The sequence below is a fragment of the Melospiza georgiana genome, chromosome 24 (assembly GCF_028018845.1).
Source record: "Melospiza georgiana isolate bMelGeo1 chromosome 24, bMelGeo1.pri, whole genome shotgun sequence".
Lineage (NCBI taxonomy): Eukaryota > Metazoa > Chordata > Aves > Passeriformes > Passerellidae > Melospiza > Melospiza georgiana.
In genome coordinates this window covers 3,705,321-3,726,888 of record NC_080453.1, presented here as the reverse complement: position 1 = coordinate 3,726,888, position 21,568 = coordinate 3,705,321, and the positions used below count along the sequence as shown (strand labels likewise).

Genomic DNA, 21,568 nt, shown 5'->3' with positions numbered 1-21,568 from the left:
GAAGGTCCTTGGCCAGCTGTGGGGTTGGGGAGTTTCTGAGAAGGGCCCTTGTCTAGCTGTGAGTATGAGGAGTTCCTGGTGAGGGTCCTTGGCCGGCTGTGGGGTTTGGGGAGTTCCTGGGAAGGTCCTTGGCCGGCTGTGGGGTTTGGGGAGTTCCTGGTGAGGGTCCTTGGCCGGCTGTGGGGTTTGGGGAGTTCCTGGGAAGGTCCTTGGCTGGCTGTGGGGTTGGGAAGCTCTGGAGAGGGGTGTCTGGCTGACTGTGAGGTTGGAAGGCTGGAGAGGGGATGTGAGGGAGGGAATTGCCCTTTATCCATCACTGGAGTTGTCCTCTAAGACAAAAGCAATGTGAGCTGTTCCAAAAGTTGGACTCCAGTGCCTCCATGTCCCAGTTTGGCCTCTGGCCCTACTGGGCAGGACTGACCCCTCGCAGATCCCAAAAGAGGCTTTGGCCACCACATGGGCACAGCCTTTGGTTTCTGCCGAGCCCGGAACCATCTGTGCTGTCGGATTTTGGGGGTGATGCCAGGGAAATGCATCAGCAGCAGCTTCACTCCTCCCTCTTGTCCCCATTTCAGATTTCGAGCCAGAGCCGGGGCTGGACACGGCCGTGAGCCTGACCACGGATACGCTGGTGACGCTGCCCACCACGGCGGCCGTGCTGCCCGTCACCGCTGCCCAGCCCATGGCAACGCCCCTGGAGCCGTCCCCCACAGCCCAGGACACCACCCCCGGGCAGGCCACCAGCGCCTTCCTCATCCCCAGGACCACAGAAGCACCGGTGGTGCCCAGCTGGAAAACCACAACTGCCACCAGCACCACGGCCAGCGAGCCCCCAACCACCACGGCCACCACCACCACGACCACCATGGCCACCACCACCACCACAGCCACCACCACCACCACGGAGGCCACCACGACCACAAGCAGCACCACCGTGGCCACGGCCAAGCCCACCACCATCCGGAGGTTCCTGCCCCCCTTGGCCACCAAGGCGGCCACCACACGGACCCCCACCACCCTGGAGACCCCCACCACGCCTGTCCCCGAGACCAGCACGCCGACAGAGGTGGCCACGTCACGCCCTGTCCCCACCAGCACGGCCAGGCCCAGGGCCCTGCCAAAGCCCAGCACCTCGAGGACTGCAGAGCTCCCCGAGAAAAGCACGGCCTTGCCGCCCACGGCCACCACGCTGCCGCCCACTGAGGCCCCCCAGGTAGGAGGCCAGAGCCCTTCTCACCGGCTCGGGGCTCCTGGGCTCCCTGGAAGCCAAGTGGTGGCCATGGGAGGCCTTTGGTGCCCGTCCATCCTTGGCACTTGCTCTGAGGGAGGTGAACGCAGGCTGGGCTCTTCCAGAGTTGGAAGGATGTGAAGGGGGAGCTCAGTCCGGGCAGAGATTCAGGCTCCTGGGGCACCCAGGATGTGCCACCCACCCCGGTGACCCCGCACTGCCTCCTTCAGAGCGGCTTCTCCAGGCAGGAGGGCAGCGGTGCCACATCCCAGGGGACACAGCGACTGTCCTTGGGGTTCGGTGTCATGTCCCAGCTCCCGCCCCTCGCCGGGAGTCCCAAACTCTCCTCAATTACAGCTTGATGGTGCATTTCCAGCCCATCGGGTGTCCTGAGCAGGAATTTCAGCTCCATCTCGCATTCAGAGCCCCTCAGGGGCCCTTTGCAGCCGCTTTGACTGAAAGGTGGAGTGATTTGTCTAAACTACTCTCTCTTTTCCGCCTGCAAATTCGTGCTCGGAGCGCTCGGGGCTCCCGCTGACCTTCAATTAATCCCTGTCACAAACGCGGCCGCTCGCTCGTGGGAAGCGCTGAGCCGTGCGCTGGCCCCGGGGCAGCGGGACATGGAGAGGGCTCCCACCCCCGCCCGAGACAGCCCCCGGCCCATCCCCAATCCTGGCCCATCCCGAACCCTGCTCTGTGACCGAGGCAGGCGGGACGGAGCCGCTCGCCCCAGCAGGGAGGGGTCCGGGAGAGGTTTGGCTCAGGGATGCTCTGCGGACACCGAGGGACATGGGAAAGGTCCGGGGATTTGGTCCCGAGGGGATGTGCAGGAGGATCCCAGCGAATGGATCGGGGGTGGCATGGAGGGGGTGGCATGGATCACATTCCCAGGTAACCCTTGAGGCCGGGACCCCCTCCTTGCCAAGGGAATTGGGAAGGGACAGGAGGGAGCTGGGCTGGGTGACAGCCCTGTGACCTGGGTGACAGCCCTGTGACCTGGGTGATGGCACAGCTCTGTGGCCTGGGTGACAGGGCCCATCCTCCTGCTCCTGCCCTGTGCAGCAGGAAGGGGGAAGGGACCCGTGAAGCTCATCCAGCAGCATCCAATCCTTCCTCTTGCCGTGCTGGTGTGGCGTGGAGGTTGTGTCACCTCCTGTTAGGAGTGAGTCACCTTCCAGCAGTGACATCCAAGCTGCGCTGTGGGGAGAGACCCCAGCGCAGGGTCTGGGGTGGGATACTGGGGAGAAATCCTTCCCTGTAAGGGTGCAGGGTCTGGAATGGGATCTCTTTAGGAGAAACTACAGGGAACAGGTCCTGGGATCTGGACAGAGATTGGCCTGGCTCAGCCATGGTGGCCTCAGTCCTTTGGTGACCACAACGTGGGGTTGTGTTGTTGCTGCGGTATAACTTCAGTGACACAGGGAAGGGACACACCAATGTCATCCCCATGTCCCCCATGCTGTCCTCAATCTGCTGATGTCCTCCTTGTGGACACCCTTCAGTCCTTGTCCCCTGCTCCATCTTGTCCTCTCTCCCAGATGGAGCCAGGGGAGGTGACAACAGCCCCCGACAAGGAGCCGGAGGTGCCGGCCAGCAGCGGCCCCAGCGGGGACTTCGAGATCCGGGAGGAGGAGGAGACGACTCGTCCCGACCTCGGGAATGAGGTGGTGGCTGTGGTGACACCACCAGCAGGGCCGGGGCCTGGCAGGAACGTGGAGACGGGGCTGTTGGACAACACGATAGACTCGGGCAACTCGGCTGCTCAGCTGCCCCAGAAAAACATCCTGGAGAGGAAAGAGGTGTTGATAGGTGAGATATGGGACCGGGGGTTTGGAGGTGACACCGAGGACCAGAGGGGTGGCATTGATGGCCGGGAGGGGTCACTGATGGCTGGGGATGACCCTGAGAGGCAGAGGGATGGCACTGATGGTCAGAGAGGTGGACTGGCGGGCAGAGGGGTGGCACTGATGGATGAGGGAGTTGCACTGACAGCTGTGGGTGGCACTGATGGCTGTGGGTGGCACTGATGGCTGTGGGTGGCACTGATGGCCGCAGGTGGCACTGACAGTGGTGGGTGGCACTGATGGCTGTGGGTGGCACTGACGGCTGTGGGTGGTACTGATGGCTGCAGGTGGCACTGATGGCCACAGGTGGCACTGACAGCTGTGGGTGGCACTGACAGTGGTGGGTGGCACTGATAGCCATGGGTGGCACTGACGACTGTGGGTGGCACTGACAGCTGTGGGTGGCACTGATGGCCGTGGGTGGCACTGATGGATGGAGGCAGTGGCACTGAGAGCCATGGGTGGCACTGATGGCCGTGGGTGGCACTGACAGCGGTGGGTGGCACTGATAGCCGTGGGTGGCACTGATGGCCATGGGTGGCACTGACAGTGATGGGTGGCACTGACAGCTGTGGGTGGCACTGATGGCCGTAGGTGGCACTGACAGCGGTGGGTGGCACTGATAGCCATGGGTGGCACTGACAGCGGTGGATGGCACTGACAGCCGTGGGTGGCACTGATGGATGGAGGCGGTGGCACTGACAGCCGTGTCCCTGTGCGTTGTTGCAGCGGTGATCGTGGGTGGCGTGGTGGGCGCCCTTTTCGCCGCCTTCCTGGTGATGCTGCTCATCTACCGCATGAAGAAGAAGGACGAGGGCAGCTACACCCTGGAGGAGCCCAAGCAGGCCAACGTCACCTACCAGAAGCCCGACAAGCAGGAGGAGTTCTACGCGTAGACGGAGTGCCCGGAGTGCCTCACGCTTCCTCCCTCCCTCCCTCCCCGCTCCAAACCCTCCTCCTCCTCTCCTCCATCCAGTCTCTCTCTCCTCTCCCTCCTCTCTCTCTTTTTTTGGGATCAGACTGTGAATTTTTAAAAGCAAAACCCACAGCGGCTGAAGGAGGAAATGCGTCCTTGGCATGGGGGGCACGGGGTGCCCGGAGCAGTGCTGCGGTCGCACCGAGCGCTGCCAAGGTGACACCAAGCACCGCTGTGGTCACGTGGAGTGTGCCCAAGTCACATCAAGCAGTGCCCATGTCACGTCAAGGTGCTGCCATCACACTGAGCACCCCAAGATGACGCTGAGCACTGCTGAGGTGACACCGAGCAGCGCTGCGGTCACACGGAGTGCGTCCAGGTCACGTCAAGCAGTGCCAAGGTGACACCAAGCAGTGCCACGGACACACTGAGCAGCGCTGAGGTGACACTGAGCACCCCAAGGTGACACCGAGCACTGCTGAGGTGACACCGAGCAGCGCTGAGGTCACACGGAGTATGCCCAAGTCACATCAAGCAGTGCCCACGTCACATCAAGCAGCGCTGCCGTCACACCAAGCAGCGCCAAGGTGACACTGAGCAGTACCACAGTTACACTGAGCAGTGCTGAGGTGACACTGAGCAGTGCTATGGTCACACCGAGCGTGCCCAGTCACATCAAGCAGTCAGTGCTGCCATCACACCAAGCAGCACCAAGGTGACACCAAGCACTGCCATGGTCATACCGAGGGCGCCATGGTCACACCAAGCAGTGCCATGGTCATACCGAGGGCGTCATGGTCACACCAAGCAGCACCGAGGTGACACCAAGCACTGCCATGGTCACACCAAGCTCCACCAAGGTCACACCAAGCAGCACTGAGGTGACACTGAGCGCACCTGGGTCACACTGAGCAGTGCCAAGGTCACAGCAAGCACCCTGAGGTGACACCAAGCACTGCCTGGGTCACAGTGAGCACCCTGAGGTGACACTGAGCAGCACCGTGGTGGCACTGAGCAGTGCCAAGGTGACCCTGAGCAGCACCGTGGTCACACTGAGCACCCTGAGGTGACACCGAGCACCGCTGGCCTTTCTGCTGGCGGGAGGGACGGGACATGGAGCCGATGCCAAGGAGCCGATGCCAGGGCAGCCGTGCCCGGGAGTGCCCTGGAGAGCACGGGATGGGCTGCCCACGGTGCCTGGAGCTCAAATGGACTTTTCCCAACACCACCACCACGAACTCTGGGATTCAGACCCCTCCTGCCAGCCCTGGGGCGCAGGGGGTTTGCTTTGGATTTATTGCCCTTATTTTTCCGTCCATAAAGGAAGGAGATTTCCTTCCCTCTGTCTCGTCTTTATTTTTTGGTTTTCCTTTGGAATGGGGTTGGTTGCTCTGCAGGAATCTCCTTCTGCTGGAAGAGAGAACGTGACTCTCCAACGCTCCTGGAACCTTGGGAAAAGCACAAGGGGCTGGAATACCTGGGATTTGCTCCTGGAGTGGGGAAAAAAGGAAATAAATACAAACGCTGGGAATTATCCCTTGGATCAACATTCTGGAGAACTTGTGGAGCTGCATTGGGGCATTCCAGGCTGCTGCCATCCAACCACCCCTGGAATCTCTTGGATCCGCATCTGGCTGAGGGGTTTGGCCAGGAAGGGACTTGTCTTGGGCTGGGTTTTCACTGTGACCACTAAAGCTCGGCTTTGCTGGACATTCCTTGGGGAGGAGCTGGGACTGGAGAATCTGAATCCTGTGCCTGGCTCTTCCAGAGGGGATAACAGAGCTCTGCAGGGCGTGGGATGCAGCCTAAGGGAGGAAATCCAAGCAGGGACCATGCCTGTCCCCTCAGGGTCCCACGGAGGTGAGGAAGGGGAGGCAGAACCACAGCTGAGCCCCAGGGCTGGTTGGATCATTGCAAAGATCCCCAAATCGATGGAAACACCCAGGATTGATGGTTTCCCTTTGTTTTTTGCATCCCCAGGATTGATGGTTTTCCTTCACTGGTGTTTAAATCCCTGCACAACCCACAGGGATGGAGAGAACCCAACCCTGGCAACCCCAGGTGTCCCCTGCGAGGCTGCCCAGGGTACAGATTAATTAATTAAGATATTTCAATTAAGCTGTTTCAATGAGGTGGCTCTTAATTAGCTGGAGCCCCGTTTGTGGGGTTTTGCTGTCACAATGGTCATGATCTTGATGGGGTCCCATGGAAACTTTTGATTTGCTCTTGGAACAATTTAAATGGGAAAATCTGGGGGAAAATCATTGCTTTGTGAATTAACAGAGCCAGGGACACTTTGGCCCCTGAGGGGATTGGGGGATTTAGGGTTTCATGGCCCTGGACAGAAGAGCTTCGTTGTGGAAGGGATTTGAGGCCAGAAGAATATTTTGAATATATATAAATACATATCTCCACTCCTGTACACCCACAGTAACACAGGTGTGGAAGGAAACGAAATCCCTGGAATTTCTCAGTGCACTAGGATGCTTGGGTGGGATTTGGAGCTGGGAAGTTGGGAGCTCTGGGCTGCTTTTCCCTGGGATATAACCCGAAATGATGACCTGGCTTTACTTCAGGATAGGGAACAGAGACCCACATGTGGGTCAGCTGCAAATCCTCATTTTTGAGCTGTCAGCCTCAAAATCCTCATGGTTTGGTTTCCTGGAGCTTGGAGAAGGCCCTGCTGGATGTTTGGGGTGGTGCTGGGAGTGACCATTTCCATGTCCATCCCAGAGGGAGGATGAGGATGAGGATGAGGATGAGGATGAAGGACGAGGATGCTCCAAAGGAGGGAGCACACTTGGAAGGAGCCTGGTGCCAACCCAGAGCAGCTTTGCTCCAGGGGGAGTTTGGACTCCTGGATTTGATGATTTGGAGGATTTTTCCCTGTTGGGATCACACAAAGGGGAGTGGCACAAGTCAAGGTCATCAAGGTCACCCAAAATCCCCATCTTTTGGGAAACCTGGATTTAATCTTCGGAGCTTGCTTAAAAAAAAAAAAAATCCCTCCCAGCTTAATCTTTTTAATGCTGTTTTTCAGAGCTGCCTCCTTAATCTTCTTCATTCCATTTTTCCCTCCTATTTAATAGTCTGAAGTTCCATAATACAATTTTTTTACTCACTCAAGCTTAACCTCGTCCCTCTCAGCTGGTGTTATGTTGTAATCCCGGCACTTAAATCCATCACAGCTTCGGGAGTGAGGGAAGCCAGAGGTGGGAGGGTGAGAGGAGCCTGGGCAGGGCTTCTGCAGTAATTAAAATATGAGATAAACACAATAAAAAAAGGTGAAGGCAACTAAACTGCTAATCAGAAGTGATGAAATAATTCATTATCTCCTGCTCCCACACTTTTGCTCTCCACCAGGAGAGGGATGTGAGCTCCAGGAGAGTTTTTTTTTTGTTTTGGAGCCAAATTTTGTGGTTGTGTAGTGATGTCACAGCCTCTTGTGTCACCTCAGCTCCACGGGGGCTGTTGGAGTCGATGTTTGAAGGGAACAAAAAAAGTCTTGTTCTGGAGGATGTGACCCTGTGCCTCCCTCCAAGGAGCTGGGATGGAGCTGAGTATGGGCAGGACTTTTTGGGGAAGTCCATCTCCCTCAAAAATCCTGGATAAAGCCATTTGTCCATGAGCAGAGCCACAGGGATGGATAAAAACCCAACCCGAGGGTCGGTGCCTGGTGCAGGTGGAGGCAGCTGCTCCCTCCTGCTCCAGGGTTTTCCAGGGATTCCTGCTGGGAACAGGGATGAGGAAGAGGAGAGGTGGTTTCACACAGGAGCTTCCAGCTTCCCCCAGAGCCAATTTTTGGGAAAATTAACTTCAGTGGGAGCAGAAGCATCTCCAGCATCTTCCTTTCCCAAAGCTGAGTCTGGCACCATCCCCTCTGCCCAAATTCCCATCCCTCACCCTGATCCCAGCCAGGAGCAGCTGGAGCAGTGCCCAGATGTGCTGGTCCTTCCAGCTGTGCTCCCTGAGGGATTTTCCATGGTTTTTCTATTTCTTTTCCGCCCATTCCTGCGTGTGTGCGATGTGCTGGAGCCGCAGGGAGAACCTTGACTGTTCCAGCTGGATCATTTTAGGAGTTTCTGGAGTTGCAGGGTGGTGTGGGCTGCTCTGCCAGCTGTGCCAGCCTTGGGGCTCTCCCTGCTGGAACTGCAGCAGGAAATAATGGAGAAAATCCAGCAGAACAGCCAGGAACTCCTAGGCCTTTATCCAAAGGGAAGGGAAGAGCACAGAGCCCAAACCAGGGCTGGAATGGGGAGTTTGGGAAGGGCAGGACATGGAAGGGGCCCAGCAGCAGCAGGACCCAGCTCTGGTTGGGTTTTGCAGGGTGGGAGTTGTACCTTTACTCCAAAAATCTCTCTGATCTTGGATCTTTCCATAAAAAGCACCAGGTGCCTGTGTTGGGATGGAGCTGTCCCTTAGCTCCAAAACCTCTCTGATTTTGGACCTTTCCATAACGAGCCATGCTGGGGGACCCAGCTGCAGAGAAGGGGATGGGATGGGGATGGCTCAGGCCGGGTGACTGCCAGGATGGGCTGGTTTGCCTCAAATTGCCCCTCTCCCTCCTCCATTCCCCAACAATCCCTGTCTGGGAGTTCCTTTGCTCATCTCCAGCTCCAGCATTTCGAGCTCCCTGTGCTGTGAATCCCCAGCTCAGATCCTTCCACAGGAAGAAACCCACCAGCCAAGAACTGGAATGGATTTTTTAATTCCCTTTTCCTCCCATAACCCCCCTTGTCATGACCTTTTCCGTGCTCCAAGGTTTTCTGCCAGGGTCTGAAGTAACTCTGAGCTTTCAATCCAGACAAGTTTGGTGGGAATGAGCTCCTTGGGATCCCAGGAGTGGGGCTGGGCTGTGTGTGTATATAATGTGTGTATGTAATTAATGTATATGTTGAGATGTATAGATGGGCATGGGGCCAGGGGCTCTGCTCCTGAGCGGGAAAAGGAGGAGGAAAAAGAGGAAAATAAGGAGGAAAAAGAGGAAAGGGAAGATGAAAAAGAGGAAAAGGAGGAGGATTTGTCCTCCAGCACCACATGCTGGGCTCTGTAGCCCTTGGCCCCTGTCCCAAGGAATGTGGGATTCAGCCTCATTCCCTGTCCCAAGGGATGCAGGAGTCCCTGCCCAAGGGATGTGGGATTTCCTGTCCCAAGGAATGTGGGATTCAGCCTCGACTCCTGTCCTAAAGGATTCGGGATTCCCGCTATTTCCCCATCCCAAGGGATTCAGGATTTAGCCCTGGCCCCCTTTCCAAGGGATGAGGGATTCCCTGTCCCAAAGGGTGTGGGATTCCCATCATTCCCTGTCCCAAGGGATGCAGGATTCTCTGTCCCAAAGGATGTGGGATTCAGCCTCATTCCTTGTCCCAAGAGATGTGGGATTCAGACTTGGCCCCGCTCCCAAGGGATGCAGGATTCCCTGTCCCAAGGGATGTGGGATTCCACCTCTCCACTTCCTGCTGCTCCTCCCTCCCCTCCCTCCCCTTCACATCCCAGTTCCAATCCCGATCCCAATCCTGAACCCGGTCCTGATCCCGATCCCAGTCCCAATCCCAGTTGCAATCCCAATCCCAGTCCCAATCCTAATCCCAGTCCCAGTCCCAGTCCCGATCCCAGTCCCAATTCCGATCCCAATCCCAGTCCCAATCCCAATTCCGATCCCAATCCCAGTCCCGATCCCAATCCCGATCCCAGTCCCGATCCCGATCCCAATCCCAGTCCCTATCCCAATCCCAATCCCAATTCCGATCCCAATCCTAATCCCAGTCCCAATTCCGATCCAAGTCCCAATCCCAGTCACAATCCCAATCCCAATCCCAGTCCCGATTCCGATCCCAATCCCAATCCCAGTCCCGATCCCAATCCTGATCCCGATCCCAGTCCCGATCCCAGTCCCGATCCCAATCCCAATCCCAGTCCCGATCCCAATCCCAATCCCGATCCCAATCCCGATCCCAATCCCAATCCCAATCCCAGTCCCGATCCCAATCCCAATCCCGATCCCAATCCCAGTCCCGATCCCAATCCCAGTCCCGATCCCAATCCCAATCCCGATCCCAATCCCAGTCCCGATCCCAATCCCAATTCCGATCCCAATCCCGATCCCAATCCCAATCCCAATCCCAATCCCAATCCCAATCCCGATCCCAGTCCCGATCCCAATCCCAATCCCAATCCCAATCCCGATCCCGATCCCAATCCCAATCCCGATCCCAATCCCGATCCCAATCCCAATCCTGATCCCAATCCCAATCCCAATCCCGATCCCAATCCCAATCCCAATCCCAATCCCGATCCCAATCCCGATCCCAATCCCAGTCCCGATCCCAATCCCAGTCCCGATCCCAGTCCCAATCCCAGTCCTGGTCTCGGTGGGTTGGGATCCCCCAGGTGGGATCAGGAGCCTTTTGCCGCTGCAGGGCCGGAGCAGATCCGGGCTGGGATCCCGGGGTGGATCCAAATCCCCGCAGGCTCCGGAGCCTCCCCCTTCTCTTAGAGGAGCCCCAGAGAGTCTGCAGATCCCAACTTTTATTTCTGTGTTTATTTCCCCCATTCTTTTGATTTTTGGGTAAAAATCCCCTGATTTTTCACACTCCAGCACTTCTCCCAAGACCTCCAGGGCTCCAGGGGTTTTTCCTGCAGGAATTGCCCCCGTTCAGGGTCCCCCCTGGCTGAAGTCACCCCAGCCCAGCTGACAATCAAACCAGATTTCCGAAAAACAGGAATCCATTGCAGTTTGATAGAAAAACTTTTTAAATTCCCCCCCGTCTCTCTCACCACCACATCTCCAGGATAAACCATCACCCACTGCTCCTCCTGTAAATAAACATCCAACCTTCTTGTATAAATTAAAAATAAAATAATTGTAAAAAAAAAGACAAAAAAATTCCATTGATAAACATCCCAAAAATAAAATTTTAAAAAATCTCCCTTTCCAGAAGATTGAAGTAATTCCAACTTTTTTTTTGGAGCTGATTTCCAATCCCCATAGGAGAACAAAACAACGATCTGGAAAACTACAAATGTTGGAGCTTTCAATGAATCCGGGAGGGAAAAAAAATGCATGTAAATATTTTTAATAGGAGACATATCTTAAACAGAACTTTTTTTTGTATGTACATAACTCTCCTAGAGTTTAGTACTGAAATGGCTTCATAGTGTCTGTTTCGAAAAGGAAAGGAAAAGAAAATGTTTGTTAATTGTTTTTGTTCTTACTCAATGGCCAAAACTTTAAAAATAATGACAAAAAAAAAAAAAAGACTCTAAAAATAATCTTTGCCAATGGATCTAGCACTGTAATGGTACTGTCTATTTTTTTTAATTATTTCTGTGCTGTGCCCATTTATAAAATGAGGAAAAGATAAAAAATAAAGTCATTTAAACATTGTCTGCCCAGGGCTTGGCCTGAGTTCTTGGTGCTGCTCCAGGAGCGGAGGGAGAAGGTTCTGCCTGGTCCTGGGCCCATCAGGGTGGGGTTAATGAATGGTTTCCATGGCAACTGCAGCGATGCTGAGGAACCTGGAACATTCCAGCACAGCCATGGATGATCCCAATGTAGTGCTGGATGATCCCAGTAGAGCCATGGATGATCCCAGTACAGCTCTGGATTCTCCCACCAGAGCCCTTGATGATCCCAGCACAGCCTGGGAATGTTCCCCTGGGGAGGAGAAGGCTCCAGGCAGAGCTCAGAGCCCTTGCAGGGCCTGAAGGGGCTCCAGGAGAGCTGCAGAGGGACTGGGGACAAGGATGGAGGGACAGGAGCCAGGGAATGGCTACCAGTGCCAGAGGGCAGGGCTGGATGGGATCTTGGCAATTGGGAATTGTTCCCTGGCAGGGTGGGCAGGGGCTGGGCTGGAATTGCCAGAGCAGCTGTGGCTGCCCCTGGAGCCCTGGCAGTGCCCAAGGCCAGGCTGGACATTGGGGCTGGCAGCACCTGGCACAGTGGCAGGTGTCCCTGGGCTGCAATCAGCTGCCATTGAAGATCCCTTCCCACCCAAACCACTCTGGCATTCACATTCCTGAACCAAGGATGGAAACCAGCACCAAAACCCATTGCAGCAAATGGAGAAAGGAAAGGAAAGAATGATTTCCTGGCTGGTTCCAGGTGCCCCCAGTGCCATTTGCCACAGGGGGTTTGTAGCCTGGCCAGGCCTGGTTAGAGAGGTTTGGGCTGTGCCAGGGTGCCCAGAGCAGCTGTGGCTGCCCCTGGAGCCCTGGCAGTGCCCAAGGCCAGGCTGGAGCACCTGAGACAGTGGGAGGTGTCCCTGCCATGGCAGGGGTGGCACTGGGTGGGGTTTAAGATCCCTTGCATTCCAAACCATTCCACGATTCTGTGATTCCTGGAATTGTTGGGAAAGCCTCATGACAGAGGTAGGGGACACTCCCCTTCTCTCACAGCCTGGGGATCTCTCCAGGTCTGATCCAAACTCAGCTGGCAGCAGGAGCTGCTGGGTGATCCTTGCATCCCACCCCAGAAATCCTCTTGGGTTGCTCTTGGCCTTCCTAAGGGCACCCTGGATGTCTGGTTCCAGCTCCTGCCAGGTCAGACCTCCCTGGATCCATCCCTGGAGCAGCAGGCAGGGTTTGGGTGTCCCCACACCACCCTTGGAGCCATCCCCAGCACCAGTGCCATAGCCCAGGAGGCTCCCAAAAATATTCCCCCAGCCCCAGTGACGTCCAGCTGGCTGGAAATCCAGGGAACATCCTTCTCTTTGGGCTTGGAGGATGGGTTTTATGACCCTGCTTCCTGAAATCCAGGGAACATCCTTCTCTTTAGGCTTGGGGAATGGGTTTCTATGACCCTGCGTCCCTCAGGAACCTCTGCTCCAAATCCTTCACCCCCTGAGGGGTTCAGCAGCTCTCAGGATATCCCAGCCCTCAGCCTCCAGCAGGACAAATCTCCTGGGAGCAGCTCAGGAACCCTCCTGGATGGCCACAGCACCAAAGCCCCAAATCCCTCCATTTTCAGCCCATTTCCCAGAGCGGGGCAGTTCCATCAGCAATCCCTGCCTGCAGCAGCAGCTCCGCATTCCCAGTGGGAAGGGCCCTAATCCCGGCCTCCAGCCCCAATAATGACCCCACTGTGCTCTGCTCCTGCGTTTGGCAGAGCAGAAATGAGCAACTGCCTGCCCGAGGTGTTGGAATTCAGGCTGAAGGCTGGAAACAGCCTCTGATTATATCCCAATCCCCATTTTTTATTTATTTTCCACCCCAACGGCTCTTACAGGAATTTTCCACTCCTGTGGTGCCGTTGCAGACCCCAGGATTTACCAGGACAGTCCCAAATGTGGTTCATTTGGGATTTTTTTTTTTGCACCCTGTTAATCAGCCTCTATAAATCTCTGTGATGTGAGCAAAGCACACAAAAATAACACCAGGACTGGGATTTCACCTGGAAAATGAATGGCCCAAAGGCACCGAGCCCGTGGTGGCTGACAGGGATTTCAGGGAACAGCCACACCTGAGTGGCCAGGTCACCACCTTGGGGACACACAGCTGGGAAGGTCCTCAAGTGCTGTGGAGGGTCCTCAGTGGGTCCCAAATCCTCCCTGAGCTTTTCTGGATACCCCAAATGAAGAGGGTTTATCCCATGCCCCAACCTGCTGCTCCCAAGCCTCATCCCAGAAGCTCCTGCCTCACTCCATGGACACACTGAGTCCCCTCCTGCCTCCCTGCAAAATCCAAATCCCATTTCAGAACCCTCTGCGTTCCTGGACATAAACAACCCCTCCCCATCCTCATCCTCACCTCTTCCCCACCCTCCTCGGCTCCACAAATCCTCCTCCCCGCACCTCCTCCACGTGTTTCTTCCCACCTTTTTTAGCTCCTGGCCCCTTTCCCTGCTTTCCAAGGACAGGAAGCCCTGGAGGACAAAGAGCGCTGAAATCCCAGTGGGAATGGCCGGATGCAGCTCCTTGTCCTGCCCGGGGGGAGCGATGATATCTGGGCATTACGAGGAGTTTGGGACCATTGTTCAGGATTGAGGCAAGGAGCAGAATTCCAGCATTTCCTGAGCCCCGGTGGTTATTCCAGCAGCTGAGCCAAGTTCCTGGTTCAAAGAACAGATTCCCGGGTATTTACCTGCTCCAGGACAATTGCAGCAGGAATGCACCTTTGGGAATTTTGTCCCTCCTATTCCCACCTATTTCCTGCCCTCCAATTGTTTTCCCCGAGGCTGAATGCATCCCTGTGCAGGGACAGGACAGCTTGGGGGCCGTGTCCCACATCCCCAGGATGGAGAATTCCCTAAGGGAGCATTTCTCACTATAGAAACTCAGTGTTTATCCAGGACTGCTGGAGCCCGGACATTCGGAGCCTGGATTTGCATTCCACGAGGAATTGTGCCCGCTGACGAATCTGTGTTCCATCTAACGAGGAAAGAAGCCAATTAAAAATAATGGGGAGCCTGAGCTGCTGCCTGGAACAAAACAATGATAATTATAATCCTAATAAAGACAGAACCCATTGCAGAATTCCCACTTAGATCAAATCCAAACCTTCCGAGCAGACCCTGCCTCCCTCATTTTCTGTAACCCTCTCCCATCCCCACGGAATCTCTGGAAATGGGGAATGGGAACAGCTGCTCCTGATAAAGCTGCCAGCCCATTTCCTCCCTGGCAATGAAATCCAGAGGGAAACGTGATCTACTCCCACCATGGCTGAGGGTTCCTGGCATTCCCATGGGATTTCTCCCTGGATTTGGCCCACTGAGTTAAACTGGGAGCAGGGGTGGATACTGGGAAGGGATTCAGGCTGGGAGGGTGGGCAGGGGCTGGGCTGGAATTGCCAGAGCAGCTGTGGCTGCCCCTGGAGCCCTGGCAGTGCCCAAGGCCAGGCTGGGCATTGGGGCTGGCAGCACCTGGCACAGTGGCAGGACTGAGGGGACTTTAGGGCACCTCCCAACCCAAACCATTCCATAATTCTGGAGCCCCTCTGCTCTGGAGCCAGGCTGGGAGAGCTGGGGGTGTTGCCCAGGAGAGGAGAAGGCTCCAGGCAGAGCTCAGAGCCCTTGCAGGGCCTGAAGGGGCTCCAGGAGAGCTGCAGAGGGACTGGGGACAAGGATGGAGGGACAGGAGGCAGGGAATGGCTGCCAGTGCCAGAGGGCAGGGCTGGATGGGATCTTGGCAATTGGGAATTGTTCCCTGGCAGGGTGGGCAGGGGCTGGGCTGGAATTGCCAGAGATCCTCGGATCCCTGTAAGGGATCCACGTGTCCCTGGAAGTTCTTGGAGCACCTGGGACACTGGGAGGTGTCCCTGCCATGGCACTGGATGGGATTTAAGGTTCCTTCCAGCCCAAACCATTCCTGTATTCTGTTATTCCTGCCATTTTCGGGAAAGCCTCATGACAGAGGTAGGGGACACCCCCTTCTCTCACAGCCTGGGGATCTCTCCAGGTCTGATCCAAACTCAGCTGGCAGCAGGAGCTGCTGGGTGATCCTTGCATCCCACCCTCAGCATTCCCTTTAAACAACACCCCTGGAGAAGTTTGGATGTCCTTGAGCCACCTGTCAGACTCCTCTGGACCCAGCTGCATCCCATCCCCACCCAGAACCTTTAAACAGGGCAGGAGCTCATTTTGAGAGTGTCAGATGAGGTCTCTGAGGTGTGGAAATGTCCCTTCCAGCTGCCCATCCTGGCATTAAACAATCCCTGGGATGTTCCTCACATAGGACAGGAGGGGTTTTTGCCAGGAATGTTGCAGCTTTGCAGCTAAAGGTCGATAAATTTGTGATCTGAGCCCTGGGGATGGGCAGGATCCCCCACCAGGACAGGGAATTTGAGGCGCAGCAGGAGAAGCAACCAGGATCCCCCCTGCCCTGTCTGGAGCATCCTGCAGCAATCCCAGAGGCGATCAGCTCGGATTTGAATAAGCCAACCTGTTTGAAATGTGAATTTTCCCCCCTTTTTTCCCTCACCTGTGTCTCCTGCAAACATTCCCGGCTCTGTGGCTATTTTTAGATGCCGGGAATTAACACCTTGATTTGCATTTTCTCTGGGTTTGGCCGCGGCTCAAAGCGATTTCAGGTAATTGGATAATGACAGGGCTGCAGCAGCCGGGGCGGTGACAAACCGGTGACAAACCGGTGACAAATCGGTGACAAATCGCCACACCGGGGTCACAGGAGGGACCTGCAGTTACCCAGGGAGCAGCTGGAAGAGGGGAATAAAAGGAATTTGGGCAGAGAGGGATTTTTTTTTGAGCAAAATCCTAAAATCCTGCTGAAACCAGGAGCTTTTGTGAGTTTTAGGCTGTTTCTTTAGGAAACTGAGGCCCAGACAGGGATTTCTCTCCAATCCCACTAATCCAATATTTTCCCTCCCGACATCAGCTGGGGGTGCAGATGGGGATGGGAGCAATTCCTTCTGCTGCTCCTGAGCTGGAGCCGAGGTTTCCTGCTGGCAGGGCTGGTCTGGAGTCAATTCCTGCTGGGAACCCAGGTCCTGTGCCCAGGGGGGCTCAGCTTCCAGCCTGAACCCACATTACTGACCCCAGGGAACTCCTGGAGCTCTGGCCCAACCCTTGGAATCCAAAACAAGGCAAGAGCAGCCAAAATCTGTGAAAAAGCTCAAAACTGAGCTGGTTTTCAGGGAACCCTTTCCTGTGTGTTTTGGAATCAGAATTTCCGTGCTTCAGCCTGGAAAAGATCAAGGGGTCCAACCTGTAGCCCTGCCAAGGCCAGCACTGCCCATGTCCCCAAGTGTCACATCCCCAGGCCTGTTAAATCCCTCCAGGAATGGAGATCCACCTGCACTGCCTGGGCAGCCCTTTCCATGGAGAATTCTTCCCAAATATCCACCCTGAGCCTGCCCTGGGCCGGCCTGAGGCCGTTCCCTCTGCTCCTGTCCCTGTTCTTGGCAGAAGGGTGGATGTCACCTCAGAAGTGGTGCCCCAGGGAGGGATGTCCCAAACCCGATGTTCTGAGGTCTCCACATCTCCATAGGAGAACCTGGAGGGTGCTTTGGGCAGGGAGCACAAAACTCTGATTGCTGTGGGATGTCCAGAGTGTGCTCCTTGTTCTCCTGCTCTACCCAAAAGGATTTTGGGTCACAATCTTCCCATCTCACCTTTCATGTCTGCTCTGAAAAAAACCTTATTCAAATCCTTCAATCGTTCTCCATGCTGCTGCCATTTCTCCTATAATGTCATGAAATCCCAGAGTGGTTTGGGTGGGAAGGGACCTTAAATCCCATCCCATCCCATCCCAACCCTGCCACGGCAGGGCCACCTGCCACTGTGCCAGGTGCTGCCAGCCCCAATGCCCAGCCTGGCCTTGGGCACTGCCAGGGCTCCAGGGGCAGCCACAGCTGCTCTGGCAATTCCAGCCCAGCCCCTGCCCACCCTGCCAGGGAACAATTCCCAATTGCCAAGATCCCATCCAGCCCTGCCCTCTGGCACTGGCAGCCATTCCCTGCCTCCTGTCCCTCCATCCTTGTCCCCAGTCCCTCTGCAGCTCTCCTGGAGCCCCTTCAGGCCCTGCAAGGGCTCTGAGCTCTCCTGGAGCCTTCTCCTCTCCAGGTGAACAGACAGGAGCAACCTGGGATAGCAGAAGTTCCCCCTTCCCTTCCCTTCCCTTCCCTTCCCTTCCCTTCCCTTCCCTTCCCTTCCCTTCCCTTCCCTTCCCTTCCCTTCCCTTCCCTTCCCTTCCCTTCCCTTCCCTTCCCTTCCCTTCCCTTCCCTTCCCTTCCCTTCCCTTCCCTTCCCTTCCCTTCCCTTCCCTTCCCTTCCCTTCCCTTCCCTTCCCTTCCCTTCCCTTCCCTTCCCTTCCCTTCCCTTCCCTTCCCTTCCCTTCCCTTCCCTTCCCTTCCCTTCCCTTCCCCCTCTGCTCTCCAGATCCCTTTGAACATTCCTGGAGCCCCACTCTGGGTGAGCTGAGCAGGTTCCAACAGCCATGACACAAACCAGGCACTTCCACAAGAGAAAAATAAATAATTCTCAAACCACAACATCTGGGGCAGTTCTGGAAAATAAAAGGAGGCTCTTCCTTGATTTTTTTTTTCTTGGGAGGAGCAAGACTCCCACCAGCAACACAACCAAAAGCTTTAGAGCCTTTTCCACGTGGCTGGGATTTCCTGCTTTTGGCAGGGGATGCTCTGGGTGCTGCTGTGGAGTCAAATCTTTCCTGGTTTTCCCAAACAGGAGATGCTTGGAAAACAAGAGGGACCCAGTGATCCCGGCCTGATCCTGATTTCTCTTCAGAAGTGACCTGCAGGAACAGCTCTGGGAATGCCACTGGGATGGCAGCTCCTGGATCTGCTGGGGAGCCTGGATTTGTCCCACTGGGATGGCAGGGATGGCTCCTGGGAAAAGCCTGGATTTATCCCACTGGGATGGCAGGGATGGCTCCTGGCTGTGGGGTAAATCCTGGGTTTATCCCACTGGGATGGCAGGGATGGCTCCTGGGAAAAGCCTGGATTTATCCCACAGGGATGGCAGGGATGGCTCCTGGCTGTGGGGTAAATCCTGGGTTTATCCCACTGGGATGGCAGGGATGGCTCCTGGACTTTGGGTAGACCATGGATTTATCCTGCTGGGATGGCACAAAGTACTCCTGGCCTTTGGGTAAAAACTGGATTTATCCCACAGGGATGGCAGGGATGGCTCCTGGCTGTGGGGTAAAACCTGGATTTATCCCACTGGGATGGCACAAAACGCTCCGGCTGTAGAGTAAATCCTGGATTTATCCCACTGGGATGGCAGGGATGGCTCCTGGCTCTGCCTGGATTTACCCCCCATTACCAAGTGACTCTGGAACACTTTGGAATAAGGATGCTCAGAGGGAGATGCCTCTTCCCAGACATTTGGCTCCCATTCCCACCACATCCCTGCCACCCATGTGGAATTCCTCTCATTCCTGGCCAGGATCCTGGGGAAAAACCAGCTTTGAGCACCAGGCCCCCAAAGTGCTGCTTTTCATGTCAAGCCCTGGAGAGGGATTTGCTTTGGAGTGTGTTCCTGTGATCCCAAAGGGGCCATTCCTCAGTCACTTCCTGATTCACACATCTTGGAGCCACATCCCAGGTGGAATTTCCCTTCCCAAACCCCCCATGTGGATGTAACTCACGGCAGGGACTCTGCCAGCAGCTTGTGAGGGAGGATGGTGAGGAGATGCTGCCATGCCTCATCCTGACATCTCTGGAAAACAAGGGAAAAACTGGTGATGAACCCCAAATCCAACCCCACCACATTCCTTATCCATGGAGCCAATGATGAGGGATGATATAAAAAGGATCAGGGGCAGAGCAGGCTGCTCTGAGGCCCTGGCACGGGGTGCCCAGAGAAGCTGTGGGTGCCTCTGGAATTGTCCAAGGCAGCTTGGATGGGGCTTGGAGCAGCCTGGGATGGTGGGAGGTTGTAGGAGTGTTGGGGGGTAGGACGGTGGGGATGGATGGAGAGCAGAGATCTCTGCAGCCAGGGCTGGGAACTTGTGGTTTATTGCAAAGGGCCTGGGTGCAGGGCCCTGCTGGGAGCTGCCAGCCACAGCTCAGAGCAGGCTGAGAGAAGAGAGGGGGAGAGAGGGTGAGAGGGTGAGAGAGGGTGAGTAAGAGAGTAAAAGCCTAACAGAGTAAAAGGAGTAAGAGAGCGAGGTTCCCATTACAATGCAATAAATCTTCTGTGCTGAATATTCTCATTCTCACTAACCAATCTAGTACAAGATACAAATCCTACAGCATTTCCATACAGCCTATAAGAATCATTACATTCCCACACTGGGTTACATTTTAAACCCTAAAAACTCCTCTTTGGGCCCTTCTGCCAAGCTGGCAGGGTCTGCTCTGAGCCTTGGGCCTGTCTGCAAGCAGAGGGGATTGTTTGATCCAAAGGGGATCACCTTCAGCTGGCCATGCCATTGTTTTCCAGTTGTTCAGTAACTGAGGGATCTCAAAGCTTGCTTTCATTTCAATCTCACTTAGAGTTTCCATATTCTCAAAGTCTTTTGCCAGACAATCATATTTATAAGGCTTTCCTGTTCCATCTTCCCCAACATCAGGTGTCCCTGCCCTCAGGAATGGAATGGGCTTTAGGGTCCTTCCAACCCAAACCATCCCATGAGGATCCCACACCAGGGAGCTCTGGGCACTGGGCAGGTGAAGGGTGCAGGGCTGGGGCTCACAGCTCCCTCTGGAATGCAGATGGACCAGAGAAGCGCAGGAAATGGGGTTTTCCCAGGAATTTGGGGTGTCCAGGAAAGCAGCAGCAGGAAAATGCTGCGGGGCAAAACCTGCTGGGAACGGGGTATCCCAAACCCAACATTCCCAGCTCATTCCCATGGGCACTGCCAGCCCATGGAACTGGGAGCACTGGGAGCAGGGCTGAGCCCCGGGGGTTTAAGGGATCCCAGAGCTGCTCCTGCCTGGTTCCAGGCTGATCCCACTGCATTCCCGCACAAAGGGAGCTCTGTGGGGCCGGGAAGGGCTCGGCACGGAAGGGCAGCCAGCCAAGGGCGGCGTGGCTCCGTTTGAAGTGCCAGCGCTGCGGCTGGATGGATCGGGGCTGTTCCCGGGAAGGGAGGTTGGGGTTGGTGTTTTCCCAGCGATTTCGCCTTTCAAGTGCAGCCGGCGCTGCTCTGCCTTTGATGCCGGCGCTCCCAGCTGGGGCTCAGCCTTGGTGATGGGGCAGGAAGGGATTCATCCAGCCAGGGCAGTGGGGCGGTGGCAGGGACAGCACTGAGAGCTCCCATTCACACTATCAGTCAGTTAATTCCTCACATAAACGAATTTCTAACCCCCATATCTCAAGTGTTACCAGACCATTACATGCCAGTGTAGCAGTTTTATCAAATCCTTACACCAACACGAGTTGGAGCAGAGCCACGGAAGGCCTAAAGTTTTCCTGGAGGTGAATTTGGTTCTTCAAAGCATCATTGACTTGGGAAGAAGCGAGTGGTACCCACTGGAGTTCTGCAAACCACCCGAGGGTATGAGCCAGTCTCCTCCAGGGGCTGCACAAATTACAGACTGAGGCAGCCCAGAGCTGATGAAGACATTTCTACATTGTCTCAGACAGAAAGATTTACCTGGGTGTGTGTGTTCTGTGCCCACCTGTCAGAGCTGGGGCAGTTCTCTGCTGTTCTTAGGGCAGTTTCTCCATCTCTCCCACAGCCAATCCTCCCTCCAGGAGATCTCTGCTGTCCATGGCCACTGAGTGTCCCTGCAGGGCTGATCCAATTCCAGCATCCCATGGGCAGATGCTGCGCCCAGGGCAGGAGCCAAGCATTCCTGCCTGGATGCAATCTGAGCCTGGCACAGCACAGCAGCCTTTGCCCCCTGCATTGCCAGAGGAGCAGCTTTCTGCTGCCCTGCATGGCCAGAGGGAGCCCAGGCCCATCTGCAGCAGCCCTGGAGCTGCAGAGGAAAACTCCCCCCTTGTGCAGGATCCCTGCTGCAGCAGAGCCACAGCTGGCACTGCAGGAGGGCTGAGCCCCCATGGGATGGGGCTGTGCCACCAGCCTGAGCCACAGTTCTGACTCTGGCAGGGTTTGTTTTGTATTACAGGTTGTTTTTTTTTTTTTTTTTTTTCTTCCCTAATAAAGAACTATTGTTCCTGCTCCCATATCTTTGCCTCAGAGCCCCTTAATTTCA

At 55.6% G+C, this 21,568-nt stretch overlaps 1 protein-coding gene across 1 annotated transcript in view; it reads left to right on the top strand.

Moving 5' to 3' along the window:
* The window catches only part of SDC3 (syndecan 3), a 54,992-nt gene extending 43,617 nt beyond the window's left edge, over positions 1-11,375 (top strand). Inside the window, exons 3-5 of the mRNA XM_058040151.1 lie at positions 576-1,213; positions 2,767-3,037; positions 3,802-11,375. Of these exons, the coding sequence (XP_057896134.1) occupies positions 576-1,213; positions 2,767-3,037; positions 3,802-3,968 (1,076 nt within the window). The 3' untranslated portion in view covers positions 3,969-11,375. The remainder of the gene's footprint in view (positions 1-575; positions 1,214-2,766; positions 3,038-3,801) is intronic.
* The last annotated feature ends 10,193 nt before the right edge of the window (positions 11,376-21,568 follow it).